At 42.2% G+C, this 25,324-nt stretch overlaps 1 protein-coding gene across 1 annotated transcript in view; it reads left to right on the plus strand.

Annotated features, from left to right (window-relative positions):
• Lgi1 (leucine-rich, glioma inactivated 1) overlaps positions 1-24,976 on the plus strand; it is a 41,356-nt gene extending 16,380 nt beyond the window's left edge. The window contains exons 3-8 of the mRNA NM_145769.4: positions 3,740-3,811; positions 3,915-3,986; positions 16,145-16,216; positions 18,894-19,063; positions 19,350-19,514; positions 23,794-24,976. Of these exons, the coding sequence (NP_665712.1) occupies positions 3,740-3,811; positions 3,915-3,986; positions 16,145-16,216; positions 18,894-19,063; positions 19,350-19,514; positions 23,794-24,629 (1,387 nt within the window). The 3' untranslated portion in view covers positions 24,630-24,976. The remainder of the gene's footprint in view (positions 1-3,739; positions 3,812-3,914; positions 3,987-16,144; positions 16,217-18,893; positions 19,064-19,349; positions 19,515-23,793) is intronic.
• Positions 24,977-25,324: the final 348 nt, after the last annotated feature.

Here is a 25,324-nt window from a genome sequence, read left to right on the forward strand (position 1 = left end):
CAGGGGGTATCACAACTGACCCGGAAGCTTCTCCCCGTGCACCCTGACTGCGTGCATCCACCCAGACAGCGCTGAAATAGCTTGGGCCACACTCCAAGTGCAGAATTTAACCAGAATCCTTGAGAGTGGGAAGGAGTTGTCAGTATTTTTAGGCTCCTTGGGTGATTCTAAGTGCATCCGAGATTGAAAAGCGCTGGTAGGATCTAACACAGTTCCAGGCATCTCGCCCACGCGCCTTCAACACTCTTCCCTTTGTGAGGGCTCCATACGTGGTCAATCCATGTGTGGTCCTCGAACACCCTTCTTGTCATCGATCCAAGGGCTCTCTTTTCCCTCCTCAGCAGGCTTAGTGTTTCAGTTGTCAGTTCCAAAAAAGGAGGAGGAGTATTATTGCCTACCCAATACTACTTTACCGAGCCAGGCCATTTGGATCACCGACTGCTGTCCAATCTAGGGATTGGCTACACTGAGGGAAAAACTAAGTCTTTCTTGTCCTTAAAATCCATGGAGAGGACCACAGAGGTTATGTAAAATAAAAGAACCACTCTGCTCTGCCACAGGACTGTATGAACATGTGCTAGGGTGGGTCCTAGTTCCCTTGACAGAGACTGAAGAATACTTGCTATATCTGATTTAATCACACATCATATTATTGAAATAAAATGTATTGCTAACACTATAAAAATAAAAGATTTGAGTTTTTCTTTATAGAATATGATTGATTCATGAGTCTTTTCAAGGTTACATTAGTTACTAAAATTGTTATATTGAATGCTAAAATGCTAAAAGCCACTCAGGTATATTTAGAATACATGTTACAACCCCATGTTCATAGAAACCACTATCAAATTTAGAATTAGAAAGCTATGGTATTCATTACTAGCTCACCGAAAGGAATTTTACTTCTAGCTTGTATAACAAAATTTGAAACAATGTATTTTTATTTTATGTCCTTGGTGTTTTGCCTGCACATATGTCTGTGTGAGGAGAGCCAGACCCTCAGAACTAGAGCTACAGACGGTGGTTAGCTGCCAGGTGGGTGCTGGGAATTGAACTGGGATCTTCTGGAAGAACAGCCTTAACTGCTGAACAGTCTCTCCAGCCCTGTAAGGAAAGAAATTAATTGGAGTGTACTTATACACAAAGAGAAGGACACCATCGCAAGGATAGTACTTCTCAATGGTGTTTGTTTACAAATACGCATCCTTGTGTCCAGCACCCAGGTTAAGAAGCCAACCGTTATCACCCTAGAGACAATCCCTGTGATCACTTAGATCAGTTAGAACTACCCTCCAGGAAAAGCCACGGTGCTGATGTCTGCCTGCATAGACTTGTTCGGCTGGGTTTTTTTTTTTCTACGTTAATCATGTAGAATTCCCCTCATCGCGTTCTGACTCCTTTCCTTAGAATATAGTTATAGTTCAGCCTTGTAGTTATAGTTTCAGCCAGAGATTTTAGTCTTTGAAATTTAGTTCAGCAAACATGTTTTTTTTTCTCAAAACCAGGAACTGGAATAGAATTGGGGATGCAAAAACCAATAAAGGCAGGTCCTTGCTTTAAGACTGCATTCAGTATCCTAACCTAGCAGTGACCGGAATATGATGCAAAGTGAATGTCTCTTTGTTCGACCAATATTTGTTCAATATTTACAATGGAATGGTTACTCTCACTAGTTCTAGGGATAAGTACTGAAGAGGACAGCCAAAGTTTAGAAGAAATCCCATCTTTCATCTCTGTGACATCCATAGGCAAGGGATGTTCGCTGGTATCCACTTCCCAGCCTGTCTCGCTCTGGCTAAAGGATGAAAGCTATTTCTTCCGGCAACTTGGGAGTGTGGGATGCTGAATTCCCAGGTGTACCACAGGGCAGTCTGCAAAACACTGAGCCAGAGAAGCACTTCTCTGTATCTGTCGCCACTGAATTCTACTCTCTCTGTCCTTATTGCTGCCCTGAAGGAGAGAAGCAAAGCCCTGTAGGCTGCTCAAGCCTTTGGGTGTCAGCTTACCTAGGCGTAAGGCTGAGCATCGTGTTGCTTTCCAAAACCATAAAACGAGAAGAGACAATTACCAGAGTTGTGATGGAAGTCATGAACCTTGGACCTTCATTTTAATAAGCACAGGCTGTAATGTGCATTTGATTAGTTGCTCTTGGCTTTTCGGGACCTAGTGAATTACTTGAGTAAAAAAAGCTATGACGTAAGAAGGAAAGAGGGATTAGAAGTGAACTTCAACACCATTCCAGGATTGGTAGCTTGGGAAGAAACAGAAGAGGTTACTTCATTTGGCTGGCTCCTTCTCTGCCTCCATTCTTTTATGGGAAAGGCTCAAGTCTCTGGAAAAATAGAGCGGAAGTAAAATTCACACACCTGTGTTCCCACCCTTTGGCTTCGCTTACCAGCCCCTACTCAGTTCATGTCGAACCCTCCCTTGATTATTCTATTCAGTAAATTACTCATTTCAAACTACCTCAGAAAGTAAAAATCTCCAGGCCTAATCTCCTCCATTAACAGGCTCGAGGGGTGGGGGGTGGGGGGTGGGGGGTGGGGGTGGGGGGTGGGGGAAAGTCAATTGGCTAGTTACTAGCAATTACATTTAACCACTACCTTTCCAAAGTAAAAATATCACAAGATTTACTAACAGCATTACTATATTATTATTAAATTGTCTGACACACAAATCTATTATTTAGCCAAAAATACCTGTTTTTAAGGTTTCAGTTAGAAAACTGTTAAGTTCTCCAACAGGGTCCAATAGGGTGTGGTGAATGCCACAATAGGATTGGTTAATGCCCTTTTTTCTCGGTGATTTTGAAGCCAGGTCCCTGTGAATTTTGAAAATGCTAATAAATTTGTCCAAGTAAATGTGTTTCTTTTAATTATTTAGTAATAAGGGCTGGAGAGATGGCTCAGCAGGTAAGAGCACTGACTGCTCTTCCAGAGGTCCTGAGTTCAAATCCCAGCAACCACACGGTGGTTCACAACCATCTGTAATGGGATCTGATGCTCTCTTCTGATGTGTCTAAAGACAGCTACGGTGTACTCATAAAAATAAAATAAACAAATATAAAAAAAAGACTGAGCGTAGAAGTCAACAGGAACCCACTCTACTTAAAAAAAAATTGTCTAGTGATAAAATGGCCTCAGATTCCCAAGTGTCATCAGCTCCTATCTTCAGCCTGTCCTGTTTCCAAATTATTGAATTTTTTTTAAAGAAAGTGTTTGCTGTTTATAACCACTGTCCACTGCACCTGCTATGAGCTATAACACAATAAGAATGGAGGTCCATTTTTCCTACAACTCCTAGTATTAAACTCCTAGTGTCAATCATTAAGTAATGACTAAAGATCATTATTTTGACCTTTCAAAGTCAATTCCAGAAGTTTCTAGAACATGTTTTCCCATGAAAATGACCGCCAGCGTCTCTGTTATAGGACCATGTAAATGTTGATTTGGTCACGTCTGCTGCCTACCTCCTCTGCTTGTCTCTCAAAATGCTTCCCAGGACCTGTGACACCTCACCCGGAGAGAAGATCTTGCAAGCATCCCTTCATTGAGCACTTCAGGAGGAGATACTCAGGCGTGAGAAAAGCTGCCAAGGTTTTCTGTATAAACCACGCTGTTATAGAAAACACAGACCTACCCGTGTCAGCCTCCACCTGTTTCTCTGAGAGACCAAAGCAGCGGAGATCGGGCAGCTGAGCGTGTAACTGTTCTCATTGTGTGTACCTCTCTCTGGGCAGGTTATTCACGTCGAACTCCTTTGATGTGATCAGTGACGATGCTTTTATTGGTCTTCCACACCTAGAATATTTGTAAGTAAGAAAAATCCCCCTCCCCTGTAGCCTTGATTCAGGATAGGTTCTTTTCGGTGCCTATAGCTGTCTGACCAAATGAGGATGTTGTTGCCTCTTACAGATTCATAGAAAACAACAATATCAAGTCCATTTCAAGACATACTTTCCGGGGACTCAAGTCTCTGATTCACTTGTAAGTATAGGTGATGGGATTTTTTTTTAAAGCTTGTTTGGTTGATTTGGGTTAATTGAGGTTTCTGCAGTGCTGAGATCAAACCTAGAGGCCTTGTGCACGTGGGTGAACACTCTGCCGCTGAGCTATGGTCCTAGCATTAGTTTTGAGCTCATGAATTCAGTTTGGTATCCAAGGTTAAAGCATCCATTTTATGAGTGCTCATGAAAATTTAAGAGCTCAGATTCTTTCTCTTCATGCACACTTGCCACCTTCCCTGTCAGCATGAACTCAGGAAATTGATTATGGTTACTATTTTTAGCCTAAGTGGAATATAATTAGAAAAGCAATCTATGTAGGGAAATAACATAACTGAAATAACTTTTATTATCCATATCATCCCTCACTTCACGGAGAATTAGGGGCTGACTAATGTCCTTTAACTTGATATCCACTGTTTAAGTCCTGATTCTATATGCATTTAAACCTGATGTAGCCATAGGCAGTCTCTATGTAGTACAGGGACAATCTATTTTATAACTGAAATATTTCGTTATTCAATGGGTGATTCAGGACACAGCAGTCATTCTTAACAAAGGGCAATTCCGTTTCCCAGGAAATGTGAAGAAATACAAGCTGTGCTTGCTTGTCACAATATGGGACTGTTACCAGCACCCAGTGGGTGGAAGGAAGGGCTGCTCCCAATTAATATCTAGTATGAAGGGCAATCTGTGCAGCCAAGGATGACCCCGTCTTGAATGGCGCAGTAGGGAAGGGAAACATCTCAACCACACGAACCACATGAATCTCTCCTCGCTTCTTCCACCTATTTAAGACTGGGGGCAGGGAGTTATTTGTAAGGAGAATACACATTAGAGATAAAACATGTACCCATGTTAGAGATGAAGAAACAGTTTGTGACACTAGACACTAAATCTGGAGCCTCATGGAAGCAAGTGTCCTACCAGTGCGTGGCACCCCTGAACCCCCATTTGTTAGTAGTAGTATTTATTTTAAGACAGCATCTTACTAAGATGCCCAGGATAGCCTTGAACCTGTTCTGTAGACTATACGTGTCTTGATTTTTTATGATCCTCTTGCCTCAAATACCCTAGTAGCTGGTATTACAGACCTGCAGAACCAGGCACAGCTCAGACACAGCATCTTGAAGGGGAGATGTGATTATTGAACTAATTCCTTATGGAACTATAAAAACATCAACTCAGTTGTTGAGCTGCAGTTTTATTATCTTCATTCATTCATTCATTTATTCATTCAATGAACTCAACTCATTCAATGGCGATTTCTTAAATACCTCGTATGAGTCTATGCCCTCCCTGTCAGTGGTATAATATGATGTGACGATGGCTGTGTCACAGGATGAGCATTATGTAATTTTTTATCATGGAGTCTAGTTTTGCAGAATGTTTATCTGCAGTGAAAAAGAAAATAAAATAAAACAAGCCCACAAAACGTGAAATGAATATCCATTACCTCATGTGGTGGTTAGAATGAGAATGACCCCCACAGGCTTGTATATTTGAATACTTGGTCCCTAGTTCGTGGAACTGTTTGAGAAAGATTAGGAGGTGTGGCCTTGTTGGAGAAAGTGTGTCACTGGGGATGGGCTTTGAAGTTTCAAAAAGCCCACACTAGTCCCAGTTAGCTCTTTCGGCCTCATGCTTATGGGTCGAGATCTAAGCTCTCAGCTATGCTTCAGAGCCATGGCTGCCTGGCTGCTACCATGTTCCATACCACAATGCTCATGAATTCTAACCCTCTGCAATATAAGCGCCCAATAAACTCTGTCCATTATAAGTTACCTTGGTCATGGTTATCTCTTTGCAGCCATACAAGAATAACTAAGACAACTGAGTCCGAGGTCTCCTTGATGCATATGAAACTCACCCATCAGGGCCTCTGTCTAATGCTCGGCATCAGCGTGCGTCTCCGAGGCTGTAAGATCCATGGCCTCCCTAGGAGAATGAAGCACAAGCGTGCTGTGCTCGCCTTGCTAGGGTGCTCCAATCTCAGAAAGCTTGTGGCTTCTCTCAGACTCCTTCCATAGAATGGGAGAAAATGTTCTCTCTATCTCACCAGGAAAGGATGGAAGAAGGGAGCAAGGAAAGAAGGAGGGAGAAGAGGAAAGACGCACAAACCAGAAAGGAGGAAAGGGGAAAAAAGACCCATAGAGCACCATGCTGAAGAATACCCACTTTGCTTGACTGAAGCTCCTTTTGCCCATCACACAAAGTGGGAATTTAAGTTTAGAGCTTTAGTGGTAGGGAGACTATCAGGACAGGAGACCGCTACAACCTGTGCTAACTCTCTAGAACTTTTCAAGGTCAAGCAAAAACCAAAATGAGTCTTTCAAGAGAAAGGCATGCATCTTAAGAAGTATACAAACCTAAAATGCATAGGTGGGGCTGTAGGGGAGAGCAGGAGTGGGGAGACAATGAGGTAATGGTTGATCAGGCAAATGGAACTTTTGCATCTTTACTTAATATATGATGCTGTTATCATTTTGATCTATAAAAGTGACAACATCATATGGGTCATTCTAAGTCATAACTGCATAGGGTACCATTTAAGTTTTTCAAGAAGTAGGTAAGACTCATGAAAACGAGTGTGATGCAGTCCCACCTTGGAGGAGCTCCTTCTGTAACAGGAAGAGCAACTGGGTGGACGAATATTTTCTCACTACATGTCTTTGTCTTCAGGTTTTTCTCCTTTCTACTTATGCTGTTCTTGACGATGTATTTCCTGCTTCGCCTTTCTTTAAGGAGAGAGATGGAGCCAAATGTCCCTCTGCCTGCTCCACACATTAAGTTCATTTCCTATTACTTAGTGCTTGCGAGAAAGCCTGGAGTTTCTTGGCACTGTTAGTTCCTTCTTTAAGGTGTGAGGCTACAAAGAGCACTTTCTCCACCTTTGATGGATTGAAGGGCAGAGCATTCGAGCAGTGAGGAATTGTCAGTGAGCCCTCTAGCCTGTGTACACCACAGGAAACATTTATAAAGCCGTTTAATATTCTTACCTCATTGTAGCCTCCATGAAAGTGCGAATTATGCCTGAGAGGACACTGCTTTCCTTCTCATCAGCGACAAAGTCAGAAGTTACCCAGGCCTTCAGCAAGGCATCTAGTGAAGACTCCCCCATGTCAGTTGAAGCAGACCTCTCTCATCGAGCGACATGCTAGTACGTAATTTGTGGCGTAGAGATGTGAAAGCTGAGCCAGAAAAGGCTTTCCCATACAATAGGCAGATTACAAGCTCAAAGGCCAAAGACCGCATGGAAGGAACTAAAATTGATAGCAGGAATATTCGTCAAGCAACCCAATCTGGCCAATGACAGACTCCTGAAAGGAAAATAGTGGACAAAGAGAAAAGTTGTGCAGCCATGGTGTCCGCATGAGGGAAAGTGATTAGATCAACTGCTACTTAGAGACAGAGTGGATTGCCCGAATAGTATCTACTGTTGGAAAGCTAATGAATGGGTCAGTGAGCATGGTTCTAAGTGAACAAAACAAACAGCTCTTCCAAAAGTACAAAGAAGAGATGCAGCTTTAAAAATTGAGAAAAGGGCAAGAGAAAGCTAAACGCAGAATGAACACCCCCTACCCCTCTTGGGGCTCTGACATTTACCCCTTCCCCAGAGTCCCCAGAATTCCAAATCCAACTCTGTGCTACTGGCAACGATCACACCCCTGCTAGTGCAGGAGGTAAACCATAATCTGCCCTAAAACAGCCTCTTAGCCCACACCTGAGATTAAAACAAAAAAAATGCCAGGAGGCACCGGGCCTGGAATGGGTTGAAGCCAGACACAGAGTCGATGCTTTAAAGACTGATGGTCTCTGGACATTCTAGCTCACCAACTATACTGAATGCTTGCTGATAGCTTCTTTAAAAAAAACATTTTCTGGTCATTCTGAGGGTTAAAATCCCCTAGCTTGGGCGATTAACCCCTGTAGCCTATCAACAGGGCATCAAGTAATGTAGCCTTTGTTCTATCTCCCCTCAGGAGCTGTGCAGGCTCTAACTTCCAGCCTTCTAGTTGAAGTCACAGGAAGAAAAGAGGGACACTTTGAAAAGTGATTTTAGCCTTTATTGCTAAGCTCTTCAGAAAGTTTCTACAAAAGTTCTCCTTCAAATAGTTTTCTCTAAAAAGTTCTTTACTCCCAGTGCTATGCCTTTTCTTCAAAGTTCTTGAGTTCTGACTCCTTTCTTTGCCCTCAGCACTTACACATCTCTTGGAATACATGACCACATGGTTAAAAGTTCACAAGTTTGCACATAAATTCAAACCACAAATCGAATAAGAAGTTTGCAGCAGAGCATGCTTACATGCATACTATTAAGAGTAATTACCTGGCTAAACATTCGTCATCTGTCACAAGCTCAACAGTGTGCTACACCATAACTTTTATGACTAAGTGATTAGTGAGGTTTTGCATAGATAAACCCAGTCAATATTTTATCTTCTGTCCTTGAACTTATATTAAATCCTTAGTTTCCTCTCTATGACCTTTGGTTAAATGTTTTACAACCTCTTGGAATGTGCTCTATGTTGTATGCTCTATGCCTTCTTGCTATCTCAGAAGCAATTAACTCATGACAGGAAGACTGGCAGAGTTCTCTTTGCGGATTTTGTCATCAGAAAGGACTTAATAGCAGTCCCATCATAAAAGTGCTTAATAGTTCCTAATGTAATTTTAGTAATTCTTATAGGATCAACATTAAGATACTATTTAGTATAATATATATACTAAATATATATTATATATATAAACATGTAATACATATTTGAAAAAAATGAAAGAAATCCTGAAGACAAGAGCCCCACCCTTATTCCTTCCCATTCCCCAAACTCAGAGAGGTAAGGCTGGATGAACACATTTAGAACAAACTCCTTCCACTCTGGCCTGATATTAAACCGGCTGCAAAGACTGGGTCCATTCCTAAAGAAACAATGAACTTGTATCCCTTTGTATATTTGTCTTGCTAGGCTTACTTCTGTAAGGGCATTTACAGACTATTTGAAGATCACTATAGATAACTCAGTCACTAAGATGCTTATGTGCCTGGCATCCCAAGTTCTAGCCTCAGAAAGCACAATTTAAAAAATAGCCAGGTGTAATAGCATATTTTGGTAATTTGGCTCCTATAAAAGTATTAAGACTCTCTCTGAATTGTTTTATTCTGAGTGTCCTATTATTATATGGGGATACGTCTATAATGCTAATTAAATATTGGGGGATTCAGTTCACAGCTTGGGGAAGTTCGAGGCTAGGGCACTGGGAGTGGCTCACTTCTTTTTTTTTTTCCCCCCCGGAGCTGGGGACCAAACCCAGGGTCTTGCGCTTGCTAGGCAAGCGCTCTACCACTGAGCTAAATACCCAACCCCGAGTGGCTCACTTCTGGTGATGGCCTTTTTATTGGCCAAATTCAAAGGTAGCAGCATATGGTGTTTTGTGGCAAGGGATCTGTAGTGTGTGTTTCTCTGTACCAAGACACAGAGTTAGGAACAAAGCACACAGCACTGTGGATGTCCATGACTGAGACCATCACCTTCCCATTCTATGGAACTGCTTTCACAAATGCCCTCATCTCATCATCCCCCAGTTTTTCCATAGTGACAGTTTCAGGGCCGATAGGGGTTCTCAAAAGTGTAGCTTCACTTTAGAGTGCACCTACAGCCCAGGGCTCAGATCACCTGGGATATTGCCTCCATTGAACGCCTAGTTGCCTTGAGGCTAACCGACCAGCATCAGGCACTCTGGAAGGCAGGCATCCCATCATTCCATCTGCCTTAGTGTTCTTTCTCATGGTTTGCCTGAGAAAACCTTTGATTGTGGCAATGGAACCTACTGGAAAATCGCCGCTATGGCAAACTAGACTGGATCAGACAGCACATTTGTTTCAGTGCCGAAGAGCTGTGCTGCTAAGAAAGCAACACCCACAGCCATCTGGGATGCTCCCACCCGCCCTGCAACCATCCTCGACTTGAGCTCGTGTCTCTAGCGACCTGCAGCTTCACATGCTGATATTCTAGTTTGATGCAAAATGCAGACAGGGCACAGGACACTGTGCATTTTCAGCCCTAATCCAGGACTGATGTGTTAGCATCTCCCTGTGGATGCACGCTCACCGCTGTGCAGCTGTTCACCCATTTAATCTCCAAACAAGCTTGAGAGCTAGGTGTTCTCGAGTATCTGGCTCGCCTTGCTGTCAGTGGACAGTTATAGTTAATTAACTGGAACTTAATAGCCCTCATCACTCAACTTTGGGGCCTCCTTTCCTCTTGATTACTCATACCCGAGATGTGCTAGCTGACCCCTCGTTCCCACTGCAGTGTTTCTCACTGTCCTTTCCACTGGAGCAACTCTGGACAAGATCACCAGCGATACTCTGAGAGCAATTGGGTTCCAGATATAGATGCAGATGATATAGACAGACAGACAGACAGACAGACAGAGGTATTGCTTTTCTTTCTTTTCAAGTCAAGGGGGCTTATGTCCCCATATATGGGCTTAAATTCACTACGTAGCCAAGCGTGACCTTAAGCCTTCCCATCTTCCTTCTTTTACCTCCCAAGTTATGGGATTGCAGGCATATATCACCATGCCTGGTTAATGCAGTGCTGGGGCTTGAACTCGGGGATTTGCGCATGCTAGTCAAGCATCCTAGCAACTGATCTACATCCTAGGCAAGCACTCTACTTCCCAAGCTGCACTCCCAGCCCTCACCATCAGTTTACAGATTACTAACACCATCATTTTACCTATGAGTAATCTGGAAACAGGAGGGCTAATGACCTGCCCCAGGCTTTGAACCTAAGGAGACAGGTGGCAGAAATCCCCCTTTATTCACGATACGGCACTACATCCTCACAAGCCTGTCAACACTAAGGCTAACACGAAGACTTCTTAACTGATTTGGAACACAGGGGTATCCTTGCTTTTGAGATATTGCAGACATCCGTCCTGTCCCCGGCAGTTCTCAGCACGTAGCAGCTATTCCACAACAGACAGACCGCAGACACTTACCCTCTAATACTTCCGCATACCTGTGCAAACAGTCCTGGCCCCACAGGTCCACAGCCACAGTGACAGTTCAGTGTTACTGAAAGGGCCACTGAGTATTACCAGAAATCAAGAAGAGCATTTAGCAAATTGATTGTCATTGCTCACAAGCTATTCTTTTATTCCAAATTTAAAAAAAAATACATCCTCATTTGAAAAATTCAAATCTATACCAACTATTCAGATCTTAACCGTTAAATAGGCCACTATGGTTTGAGTAAGATTTGCACCTTTAAGCTCATGAAAGAGTATAATCTCCCCAAATCCTATGCTAATGGTATTGAGGGTGGGAAATTAGCCTGGGTTTGGCGGTATCTCTAGGAAATGGTTTAATTTTCAATAATGTCTTTGGGGATAAGCTCACACGACTGAATCCTGGAGAAGTGGTATCTGCTCTTTGCTGTGTCTAGATAAGAGAGCTTCCTCTCACCCACTGCGGACTCCCTGCTTCCCTCTCTCCCTCCCTCCCTCCTTCCTATTCTTTCCCTCCTTCCCTGCCCCTCTCCCTCTCCTCCTGCCTGCCTCCCTTCATCCCTGCCCCTCTTCCTCTCTCCCCACCCTACTCTCTCCCCCTATCTCCAGCCTACCCCTCTCCCTCCATCCCTGGCCCTCTCCTTCTCCCCCCCCCCCTGCTTCTCTCCCTTCCTTGTTGCTCCTCTCCCTCCCCCTCTTTCCCTCCCTCCCTCCCTCCCTGGCTTTCTCCCTCCCTGACTCTCTCCCTCCCTGACTGCCTTTCCACATTCTTTATTCATTTGAAGGTATATATAGATGACATTCTTTGAGCTCTCAAATCAGAACAATCAAAGGAGTAGCTAGCAGTGAGGAAATGCTTTCCTCAGTCTCTCACGGTCCTGTCTTCTGTAGTCCACTAGCCCCACCTGACACTCCGTGTCTTTGGACTTCCTAGAAAAGTCCCTTGTCAGAGGTAGTGACTCCTAAGCACATGTGGCTTAAAGCACTGCTTCCAGAATCATCTGACTGTTGTTAGAGATGAAGCCATAAGCCTTTCACAGGGGAAGGTATGGAGATGTGATTTAGGAGCAAGATTAGGAGTTGTAGATCATTCTGACCCAAGAGGAACTGGCTTCATAGAAAGCCTCCAAAACTCAAGCCTGCCCCCCCATTTCCCTGCTCACACCAGTTTGCACTGCACTCTGGAGCTGATCTGGGAGTCTTATAGTGAATCTGATGGAGGCAGGCTTGGGTCAAGGCAAGAACCTACTGTTCCTCTGCTCATCCCAACTGAAAGTCAACTGACACCTCTGAAGGCCACCTCTGTCCCCAGACTCTTTCTCTTTTACTCCAAATTTTTCTTATTCTTAGTCCTAAGAAGTATTCTCATGGTTAGTATTAAAGTCTGGATCCGATCTAACTCTTGCTCTTACCAGAGTGTCCCAACGAAGAGACCAAGTATGAGACCAATGTGAAATTGTTTCTCTGTAAAGCTGGCTGGAGGCAGGCTGGGGGGAGTGGGGGTGCCGAGAAAATGTAATACAGACTGGAAAACTTGACACTGAGGTAGAATATGAAGGGTCAGATAATCCTAACTACCGTAGTGGAAGCCTAGTCTTAAAGCAAACAGTGCTCTCTCAGGCTCTATAGATGTCCCAGCTACGTAATAGGGCCCAGGCCTCATTCTCTTCACCCTTTTGGGTAAAAAACAAATGTTGAGCAAACTGCCAAGAGCTGTTTCTCCTTAGCAGCCCCAGCCTGATGCCCTAGGTGTCTGTCCTCTGTGGAGAGTCTCTCTGAAGCCCTCAGGTGCCTGTGGTGGATCCAGGAGGTCCTGAGCTCTCTTCGCTGCTGGCTCTCTCAGGGCACAGGACACTCAACCAACAGTTTCTCAATCTCCACAAGATTCTTCTGTACATCTTGAGACCTCTATCCTCTCTCTGCCTGGACTATACACACTTTTTCCATATTTATTTTCACTTAGGCATTTTGTAATGCATCGGGATTGGGCCCCCTTTTGTGAATCTACGAAATAGTCTGTGTTAATTGTGAACCATTGTTTGTTTACACAATTCCTTATTTAAAAAGATGCCAGTTGTTTCCAGTTCTGCACAGTCAAAGACAAAGGCAGATGAAAGATCTTCCCTTGCTTATGCAATGGAATGCTGGCTAAGGTTTCCACCTTCTCCTCGTCTGGGAATTGTTAAACACTCTTAACTGGCCCTTGGGTAGTTCTCTAACCCACCTCGAGTTTACCAGTTTGCTGATCCCCTCCTGAGCCCGAGATGTATTTTTCTCCACTTCCCATTCAAGCTGCACTAGAAACACGCTCTTCCTCAGAATCCATTCAGTTTTCTGTAAAGTTATTCCCAGACTCTTCGGTTCCTTGGTGAGTCTCTGCTCACACCTCTCTGCCTGTGTTCTGCTCCTCTAAATCGACCTGATGGCTCTGGGGCTTCCCAGAGACCCAGAAAAGCGATCTGAAATCCAGTCCAAGGCTGAACAGACAGGAAAGCCTTTGTTGTGACTCAGGCTTATTTCCTCTCTTAGTCCAACTTTCTCAGTCTTACTGTTCATCAAACCTTCATCAAAGTGCCATCCTTTTGTCTGTAACTAACCTTCACATTGCTCATCATTGCTGCTACGTGTGGACGGCCATGACAGTACATTCCTGCAGTCCATTTTCCAAAAATGACTTCCTGGACAATATGCACACAGGAGCCTTTGCCCTTTCCCTTGCACTCCCCCTTCGTCTCTCCACTCCCATTTTAAAGAGCAATCTTGATACTAAATATTATCCTAGGCTATCTTGTTTTCTTTCTTTCTTTTTCATTTCTCTTGTTCTAACAATATTCAAGATGAGATACTGTTGTTCCCACCGATAGAAGTTTCAGTTCATGTTTGGTTTGAGCCTATGGCAGCACATCATGGTGGGCATATGTTGAGGAGTTAAACTCTTAACATTCAGAAAACAGAGAGAGATGGGAAGTGCGTTGGTTACTTTTCTATTGCTGTGATAAATACCACGACCAAAAGCAACTTGAAGAGAAAAGGGTTTATTTGGCCTACATCTCCTGAATCATAGTCTCTTGAGGGAAGCCAAACCTGAAGGCAAGAGCTGAAGTGGAAGCCAGCCATGCTGCTTGTTGACTTGTTTCTCAGTTTTCTCACCCATCTCAGGAGCACCTGCCCAGGGATGGCACTGCCCACAGTAGACTGGGCCTTTCCACATCAATCATCCATCAAGAAAATGTCCCACAGGCCTGCCTACAGGCCAATCGGATGGAAGCATTTTCTCAATTGAGGTTCCCCCCTCTCTGGTGACTCTGGTTCGGGTCAAGTTAACAAAACCTAACCAGCACAGGTTAGGACCAGTCACAGTCTTCTTTCAAGGACACAGCCCAAGTGACCTCCCACTAGGCTCCACTTCTTAACATTTCTACCATTTTCTAATAACACAACAGAGGCTGAGGACCAAGGCTGTGCACATGGACCTGTAGCAGATGTTCAATACCACCATGGTATGTTTGTTAGAGAGGATGCAGAACAGAAGCCATCCAGCTACAAAGTGGTAGAGTTCTGATTTCCACCCAGCTCAAACTGACTGCAAAGCCATGCCCTTCATCACCAAACCCATTGTCATGGAGACCTAAACATCCTAATTTGTTTCCCATTCTTACATTCCATAGCTCACTGAAAAAAAAAATTATGCCATCTAGTAGTGATTTCTAAAACCAACAAACAGCATAACGAGCTTTAAAGTAAGTTCTAAAAAGTCAGGAATGCTCGAATGTGAAAAAAAATCTCATATTTAAGTAGAGGAAGTAAAAGAGAGATAGAACCTAGAAGAATATTTTAAAAGGAAGTCGAGAGGATTTTTCAAGGGCTTTTGAGACCAACAAAAGGCCCCTTCTGTTCTAGACTTAAATGCTATTGTGAGAATAAATCAAACATGCTAGCAAAACCCCAAAAGTGTCAGTACCTTGTGCCGTCTCCAGAACTTGATCACTCATGTTCACTTTTCTGTCGTGTGCATACATTTCTCTTACCTTGTTACTAGCAGCACTGTATTCTGGCTTCTGGTTGGTAACCCTTAGTTAGCAGACGCATTCTAGTTATTTGCGTAACAGTGACTAAGAAGAGAAAGAAAATAATTGTGTGATGACAGGGTAAGAGTCAAGAGAAGGGAATAATTAAAGAGGAAGGATGGACATAGTGAGAAAGCCTTTTGCAGAAATGGAAAACCAGAAACAAGGGAACACACTTTGGAGAGAAGAAAGCACACGAAGGCAAAGGGATTGGGAGTTTAGCTGCTCTCTGAAGCAAGGGATTGGATTGGGGAAGGAAGGAAGGAAATCAAAGTCCCAGCCAAAAGAGGAAGGGCATTTGGAGGTGGACATTATCATCTGGTGTAGTCAGGCATCGCTTGGGAAGCATCCACTAGGCTGGACCTCTCTCTGCAGAGGAGTCTCGGGTTATGAATTCTAAGAGGGACACCCAAGCACTATTCTGCTGATGGTTCAATGTTGCTATTGCCTTAAGTCGATATCAAGAAGTATCAAGTGTTACGTCAGTGCCGAGTGGATATTGAAGGGAAGAGGTCAGAGATTGAAAATTCAACAACAGAAATTTGAGTAGTATCTTGGGAAATAAAAGTACTATATATGTAATATAAGTTATTTCTCCTTGTGTGAAATGAGCCAATTCAAGTCAGATTATAAAGTGTATATAAAGGCAGGTCTATCGGGAAACAGCTCTGAGGCCAGTTCACTGGTCCCAAGGAAGAAGGCCAGAGAAGTGTCCATGAGGAAGGGGAGAAGAAAGAGAGAAAAGGGACCACAGAGAGAAGTGGGACCAATATATAAGAAAGAGCCTCTTAGGGAGGGCAAGCCGAGTCCTGGGCTGGGAAGTCGAGGGTAGGGTATGCCAAGAAGGAACTGAGGGATGCTGGGAGAACCTGGAGACCAGGTCCACTTTAGTATATTAAATATGAATCTCAGTTGCTTGTCTTGGGTTTGAATTCCCACAATTTAACAGACTGAAAATGATTTTTAAAAAGAACTTATAAGTAAGCTTTATCATAAATGCATTTATTGAATTTTCACTACATTTTTGTATCACTCTTTTTTTTTTTTCTTTTCCTAGGAGTCTTGCAAACAACAATCTCCAGACACTCCCAAAAGACATTTTCAAAGGCCTGGATTCTTTAACAAATGTGTAAGAGGACCTAAGAAATCACTGGCTAATTAATTTAAAATAATTAATAAGACCTGATATTGATGATTAGTATTTTTAATTGGCTTTAAAATTATAATGTTTTCATTGACGTCACTCCTGCATCTACACAGACTACATTAAACGCCTTTGTGATTTAGCATAGGAAACTCTGAATAGACAGTACCCAGGCATTACTCTGACCAAGTGTGTCTTTAGGGGCGATCGTAAGGGTCACTGGGGGAGCCTAGAGAGGAAAGACCTCCACAACAATTTCAAAGTCTCTCTCTCTCCCTTTTTTTTTTTTTCTCATGAAGTCCAGGAAGTAGGGCTACAAAGAAAAAACATAAAGGAGTCTGAGAAACTGACAGAGTAAGATGAAAGGTTACACCCATGGGTTGGTCAGGCAGCAGAAAAGGAGCAGGAAGTGGGGGAAGGGAGGGGAGTTTGCCTTTTCTCTCATTAGCCTGAACAACAACCCTAGGCTTAATCCCTAGGAATTTGGCTTAAGCCCCAGGAAGGGAATGAACTTAATTACTTTTGACCCCTTTTCAAACAAAAGAGCTTTCAAACTTTGACTTTTAAGCCTCCGAGTGAAAGATCTTCTCAAGGAATTTGTATATTTTGCTGTAAGCAAAGCAACTTCTATATGCCCAGTCCTCCCAAAAGCAATTTAGTCTCTCCTTAAATGTCTTCCAGAACATTAGCAGGGCATTTAAATGTCATAAAGTAGAATATAAATAAAATAAAATATAAACAGAGCAGAATATAGGAACAGATGAGAAGACGTGTGAGAACAGTTTTTTATTATCGCTTTAGTTTGCTATAGAATATAGAGAGGAAATGAAATAAATATAAATGTACCATGATGAAACTAATAAAGTAAATATAATGGTATATGTACACACAGAGAGAGGATATGTATCTATACGCATATAGATATCCATGTCTCTGAAACAGCTTTTTTTAATAACAGCAAATTCTGAATTAAGAATTTCCACCTAAGCCCAGAATTTAGCTTCAAATCGAGAAGCTAATGAAAACCTTTCTTTGTTCTTTGCAGTTGTCCGCAGCTCCACTCTCTTGCCCGCTTTCCCAATTCCTGAAAACTGGTTTATTTCCAAGCAAGTGCCGGAATCAAGAAACCTCCTTGAGAGAGAGCTGACAGATCAGTTATCTGCTCTGGTTTACCAGAGCCCAGAAGGGCCGCTACTCTCGAGATGAGGTCACTCTGGGAATGTTTTGAAAGTTAAATGATGCCCTGTGGCTTACTTGGAATATAGTTCACGATGGGGCTTCTTTCCCATCCTCTGTCAACGGAACACTTAAAATTTGGCTCAGACCCCCCGCCCCGAGAATCCCAGAATGAGTTTAAGCCAAATCAGGAATCATTTCAGAAGTACAAGGATGCATGATAACTTATCTTTTCAAGGATCTTCTGTTGATTTTTTTTTAATGGACATGGACTTTAAGAAATAGTTAAATACTCTTGTGTTTAAAATTATGTATGTGCTGCATAAAGAGTGGGAAGCGCCTATCTTAAGGATTCTGTGTGTCCAGAAAAGAAGTTGGAGAACCAGCACAGACGCAGAGAAAAAGAGAGCTTGGTGATCCAAGGCCATAACTGGAAACTTAAACTCTGCCATATAGCTTATTCCAGGCACAGGCTGTCCTAGGTATTATGTCTGCATTAACTCTTCTGTGGTGAAGTCATTTCTTATTAAAGTGGAATTTGTAGGCCACAGAATAGGATCAGGATTAACTGTGTCTATGAAGAAGAAAAGCCAGTGGCTCACTGGATTTAATTAACTATCAGACAGCAGTCACCACATTCTGTCCTCCAGGCCCAAGGAGGTAGCTACTGGACACTCACAGCCAGGGGGCCCCTGGGGTGTGTGCTAGTTCAAATGAAGCACTTTACATTTTACATCTATTCATCTATTTATTTATCTGTGTCCAAGGGACCGAGCCCTGGCCTTTTAATAGGCTAAGCATGCATCGAGATCCTTAATTTTTTTTAAAGATTTAAATCGCAATTTTCTCATTTTATTATATTAGAAAATAATTACATTTGGAACAACTTAGGTATATGAATCTATTTTCGAACTATGAACTTTATGAACCCTAAGCATAGATCATTGCATTTCTGATGCAAATTTAGCATCAGAATCGAGATGCAAGCATGAACTATTCAGAGGACCTCAAAGATGAGAGAGAGAAAGAGAGAGGGAGAGGGAGAGGGAGAGGGAGGGAGAGAGAGAGAGAGAGAGAGAGAGAGAGAGGATAGACTATTGATTAATCAATAGGCTATCTTGATAATGTTTAAATTGATTACACATCTAGATGATGAAATTTTGAATGTGTTAGAGTAAACAAAAGTTTAAAATGAACGATACCTGTTTCTTTTTACACATCTTTAGTGCCCCTATTTTAAAAAAAAATACAACTTACGTATATGACTCATATGCTATTTCCGTTGACTCTACTCTTCTAGTCTAAGACACCATTGAATCCAGACAAAACCAGGTTACTAGGTTCTGGGTGCTGTGCAATCAGCTTCTGAGCCCAGACTGAATAAGCAGTGAGGTTCAGCTCATGCAGGTTAATGCTGGAGTTGACGTCACGCGTGGGTCATGACAGGACCCGTGTACTGCAAATGCAGCAGACGTTTCTGTTCCAGGGACCTAAGAGGGAACTCATTTAACTGTGACTGTAAACTGAAGTGGCTGGTGGAATGGCTCGGCCACACCAACGCAACCGTGGAAGACATCTACTGCGAAGGACCACCGGAGTATAAGAAACGTAAAATCAACAGCCTCTCCCCCAAGGATTTTGACTGTATCATTACAGGTAATGTATTGAAAACCATTTCTACAGCAGAAAATTATTTAAAAGGCTCCCTTTTTTGCACGTATAAAAATTGATTTTTTTTTTAATTTGTTAAGAACCATTTGAGCGGTTTAATGTGTGGAGACATTATGAGCCTTTAAAACTCTACATGCTTCAAAATTGTAGAATTGCCATTTTATTATTTCTCCGAAGTAAATATATGACTTACGGGTATTTGGGATCTAGCCAGGAAGCGAGGTATTAGTATTACCTCACATTTATTCATCTTCTTTTCCTATTTTTGCAGAATTTGCAAAGTCCCAAGACCTGCCTTACCAGTCACTGTCCATAGATACCTTTTCTTATTTGAATGATGAATATGTAGTCATTGCTCAGCCTTTTACTGGAAAATGCATTTTCCTGGAATGGGACCATGTAGAGAAGACCTTCCGGAATTATGACAACATTACAGGTGTGAAAAACCTAACAATATTGACTAGAGCATTAAACTGCTTTGACAGAGGGCAACAGAATCGGGGGAGTTTATGAAGACTAAGTCCGACTAGTCTTACTGGTGTTAATCCCAACTTTTAACTAAGTGATTTGAGACTGCCTGCTCAACTTTAACAAATCTTTAGTTCCTCTCCTTGTAAATAAGAGTATTATCTAACTCACAGGATTGTTAGTAAGGAAATGTGATTATATATTCAAGAAACATAGCATAGGGGCTGGAGAGATGCCTCAGCCATTAAGAGCCACTGGCTGCTCTTCCAGAGGTCCTGAGTTCAATTCCCAGCAGCCACATGGTGACTTGCAACCATCTATAAGGAGTTCTGATGCCCTCTTCTGGCATACAGGTGTACATGCAGATAGAGCACTTATATACATAAAACAAATCTTAAAAAAAAAAATAGAAAAGAAAAGAAACGTAGTATAGTACTGAGTATACAACATATACTCTAGGAGAAGGAATATATTTCTTCAGAATAAAGTGCTGGATCGCAGTGATTAATTCTAATCTAGGTTCTCTGACTGTTTGGCTAGATAAACCCATCGCCTTCACTCTATCCTCATTGTTGTTAACTGTAAAATAAGCAGATAAAGTAAACCGAGCCTGGTAGTACTCATATGAGACTTCATCTCTCAGGAGACTGAGCCAGGCCGATGGGATCAGGAAGCAGAGCTCAGCTACGTAATAAGACCCTGTTTCAAACAAATGACAAACTGTTTTGTGTGCGAAGGGGCTGAGGAGAAGGCTCGCTGGGTACAGCAGTTGCTGCACAAACAGGAAGAACTAAGTTAGATCTCTAGCACCCTTGTAAAAAGCCATAATGGCAGGCAACTCTCTGTAAGTTCTGCATTGGAGAGCCTGGGGGCTGTAGCCAGTCGGGCCAATCAGTGAGCTCAGGGTCGAGTGAGAGACCCCGTCTCAAACCAGGGAAGCATTTGAGGAAGGTGCCCAACACTGACCTCTGACCTTCACACATGCACACATAGATGAGTGCATCCTCGATGCACATATGTACAAATAACGTCACAGACACACACACACACACACACACACACACACTCAGGGGGGCACTTTTGAAAAATAAAAGGAAAGGGAAGAAAGTGGAAATAAGTCATTTCCTGTTTCTAGCTCTGAGAAAGGACATAAGAGTATATGATACAAAAATATGGTTATCACTATAATTATTATATTATTATATAATTATAATTAAATCTGCTTGAATTGAAAGTAAGTGATTAAGTAGGGAAGACTATTTTAGATCAACTTTCAAACTCTGTTGCATATTTTAAATAAGATGTTAATGTATTCCTTGAAACAAAAAGGGTTTTGTAGACCAATAAATCTGTAAGTCATCTCTCCCTCTTGGAGATTAATTATAAACATATCAGAGATTATGAGAAACCCTGCAGTATGTAAACCTGTTGTCAACATTTTTTCTTAATTTGTTCATAAATTACATTTGTTCCCAGGTGGGAGAACCCTTAAGTTTTGTTCCCATTTCAACAGTTTTTAAAATTGTAAAGTATCAATCAAAAGAGTTCTGAAAGCAGTTGTTTTCTAACATCTCAAAGCCTGCTCCTAAGAATACCCAGACCTTCTTATAAAAGGCCATCATTAGCTTGGCTTGGTGCCACACTTGTGTAATCCGAACTCAGGAAGCAGAAGCAAAAAAGATTGTGAAGGCCAGCAAAGGAGGGCAGAAGACTTAGCACTAGACAAAGTACAAAGGGTTATAATTATTAATTAGATTTTTCCAGTGGTCATAAACCCATCCATTATCAGATATCCAAATAGTCCTTTCTTTCTTTCTTTTTTCTTTTCTTTCTTTTTTTTTTTTTTTTAGGAAGGTCAAGCTTCTCTTTCTTCGTGGATTTTCCAATGTGTAGCAGCCTCTGTGCTGTCTAAGCTGAGGTCATCTGATGTGTTCACATTACACTGTTTGTGTCAGGATCTTGCTGTGTCATCAAGGCTGGCCTTGAACCCACAACCCTCCTGCTTCAGCCCAAGCATTAGAATTACATGCATGTGTCACCATGCTCAGCTTGCTGTGGATGACACTGCAGACTAGAACTTGAAAGGAATGAGTTGTGGGCTTGTAGATTTTCAGAAGGCTTGCCTTAGATGATAGTTTAGCCTGGTCCTGGTACTGTAATGGAATGCCTTGGGCTGGGTTACTTATAAATATCAGAAATGTATTTCTCACAGATCTGGGAGCTGGGAAGTGCAACAGAATCAGTGTCTTGTCAGAACTTGCTTTCTTCTTCAAAGATATCTAGCCTCTTTTCTATGGATGCACAGGGCTACAGGAAAGACTAAAAGATTAAAACAATTCTCTCAAGCCCTTTTATGAGGACTCCATTGCTGTGATTTAATGACTTCCTAGAAGTCTTGTGTCTTCATCTTGTTCCACTGAGGATTTCATTTCAGTACGAGTTTGTGAATTCACACATATTCAAACCATGCAGACCACAAATAAAGCATGGTATGGTTGCTAGTCTCTCCACCATGGACAGGCAGCACTGCCTGCCTGTGACATTATTTCTTGAAGAATACATATGTAGCCACTGAATTCTTCTCAACACAAGCTCACCAAGCAGTCACAATCACTCTGTCCAGCAACATGGGCACCTGAGATGAAATCTGGTGGCCTCCCTAACACATTCTAACCCTTACTGGGTAAAAAAGAAAACTGACCCCAGAGATGTTGTCATCCTCTGTAGGTTACCCAATAACTTTAGTTCTGAAAGAAGTGGCAAGTAGGGGCAGGAGAGATAGCTTAGTTGGTAACATGTTTGGTGTATGTGCAACATACACATGCACGCACACACATACATGAGCGCACACGAGTCTCGATTTCTTTTTGTAGAAAGATTTCCTGTGGGACTCCTTCCCTCAGAGCCCTAGAGCTATAATCAGAAAAGTCTGGGGTAGATTTGCTCTGTAGGTCTTTGGATTTCCAAGTATTAAACTCCTTCTAGGAGATAGTATTGTATTTGTAAATGTAATACTCTTAGCTAACAGACACTAACATAGGTCACTGGCCAACCCTTTATTTTCCCTAAATGATTTTAAGCAGTGCCCTCTTCCTCTTTCCCTTCTCACAAGGGTTCCTCTGCCTTTTTTATTTTTCTCCTACAGCCAGTATTCCAAAGTTCCAGATCAACAAGGTTTGCAGTAAACACTTTCAGGCCAACCAAGGCTATATAGCGAGGCCTTGTCTAAATAAATAAACAAAGGGGTTGGGGATTTAGCTCAGTGGTAGAGCACTTGCCTAGCAAGCGAAAGGCCCTGGGTTCGTCCCCAGCTCCGAAAAAAAAGAAAAGAAAAAAATAAATAAACAAACCAAAGAGTCTGATAGGCCCGTGTTTGAATCACAGCTCTGTCTTTTGGTAGCAGAACTTAGCCCCTCTGAGTCCAGATGGCTTTGATCACTGAGAAAAAGAAAGAAAGGCAGTGCACATATTTACCCTTAGCATTTGAGAGGGAGAAGTTGGAGATGCGTGGATCCGAGGTATCCCAGTCTTAGTCACAACATAGCAAAACTCAGTCTCAGAAAGCAAACAGATGCACGCACACCCAAAGATAAGGAAAGGGAAGATAGCATTTAACTCAACGTTATTGGAATAATGTAATGTTTTAATAAAGCGTATGTTCAGAAATGGCAGCTTTCAATTACAAAGGGAGAAATTAAATCAGGTATGTCAGGGAAAACAAGACTTAGGAGTGCAGGGAGTGAAAGGAAAGAATTCTGGTCTTTTATGTTCTGTGTGTCTTTTAAGTCTAGAGCCGGCGACATGACAATGGCATTGTTCATAACAAGCCCCTGTGGTTATAAAGACCCAGATCCTGAGGACAATGCTGCTTTAGTCTTGGAGATTAGTCCTGCCTAATTAACCAAGGGAGTTTCTTCTTTTAGGCTGATCTCTGTGGAAGTTTCCAACCCCAGCCTGTGTATTTACATCAGTAGCTCTCAACCGTCCTGGTTGCAGTGACCCTTTAATACAGTTCATGATATATGGCCCCCCAGACATAAAATTACTTTCTTAGCTACTTCATAACTATAATTTGGCTACTGTTATGAATCGTAACATAAATATCTGTATTTTTCCAATGGTCTTAGGCGACCCCTGTGAAAGGTTTATTTAACCTCCTTTTCATGACCTATAGGTTGAGAACCACTGATTTACATGTTCTAAAGAGGGTGGCCACACATCTAATGTCTCATCTGTTTTTTCCCCAGGCACGTCCACTGTGGTGTGCAAGCCCATAGTCATTGACACTCAGCTCTATGTCATTGTGGCCCAGCTGTTTGGTGGCTCTCATATCTATAAGCGGGATGGCTTTGCAAACAAATTCATAAAAATCCAAGATATTGAAGTTCTCAAAATTCGAAAACCCAATGACATCGAAACATTCAAGATTGAAGACAACTGGTACTTTGTAGTTGCTGACAGTTCCAAAGCTGGCTTTACTACCATTTACAAATGGAATGGAAACGGATTCTACTCCCACCAATCCTTACATGCTTGGTACAGGGATACTGATGTGGAATACCTAGAAATAGCCAGACCACCATTGACCCTCAGAACACCTCATTTGATCCTGTCCAGTAGTTCTCAGCGCCCTGTTATTTACCAGTGGAGCAAAGCAACACAGTTATTCATTAACCAGACTGACATTCCCAACATGGAGGATGTGTATGCAGTGAAGCACTTCTCTGTGAAAGGTGATGTGTACATTTGCTTGACCAGATTCATTGGCGACTCCAAAGTCATGAAGTGGGGCGGCTCCTCCTTCCAGGACATTCAGAGGATGCCATCTCGAGGATCCATGGTGTTCCAGCCTCTTCAGATAAATAATTACCAATATGCAATTCTGGGAAGCGATTACTCCTTTACTCAAGTGTATAACTGGGATGCAGAGAAAGCCAAGTTTGTGAAGTTTCAGGAGTTAAATGTTCAGGCACCCAGATCATTCACGCACGTGTCCATTAACAAGCGTAATTTTCTCTTCGCTTCCAGTTTTAAGGGAAACACACAGATTTACAAACATGTCATAGTTGACTTAAGCGCATGAGACACCAAATTCCATGGCTGCCATCGGAAACTTTCTACAGTGCGTGTGACCTGGATGAACTCAATGCATGATGACTCTTCTTATCACACTTGCGGATGAATTACCTTTCAACATTGAGACTGCTAAAGCCAATACTACTAGAATCACCATCCTTAACTGTCCAGTCCAGTGGTGTGGGAAGTTACCTTTTATAAGACAAAGTTTCATTACGTAACTGTTCTTTGCAGTGTAAATAAGCGTTTAATGGTATCTGTTACTCCAAGAGGAAATATTCATATGTACTTTTCCATTTATTTATTCACGCGTCCCGAAACAACTGCCAAATAAAATGTTTACACTTTCTTTCATATCCCAAAGGTAATTATTTACAAGAGCTGTTTGATTCTTGTTGATTGTGTGTTGAGGAAATAGTTTTATACACTAGGATTATATTTGGATCAAGGATTTACGGTATGACATTGAGTAAAGATAACGAATGAAAATGATTTCCCATAATTTATAAACATGTTTATCCAGGTTCTATCAGTGGATCTTGAATCTCAGAAGTTACGACTTTTAGGGACACTTCAAAGGTGAGAGGGTAACGCCCTTCAAAGAGAGGGAGAGCTTGTCTATTATTTTAAGGCTAACCTGCAATGAAAAGGAAGACCATCCTGTCCTACCTGATAGTCTGGATGGACTAAATACCACTCAGC

This window comes from Rattus norvegicus, chromosome 1 (genome assembly GCF_021556685.1).
Source record: "Rattus norvegicus strain SHRSP/BbbUtx chromosome 1, alternate assembly SHRSP_T2T, whole genome shotgun sequence".
NCBI classification, from domain to species: domain Eukaryota; kingdom Metazoa; phylum Chordata; class Mammalia; order Rodentia; family Muridae; genus Rattus; species Rattus norvegicus.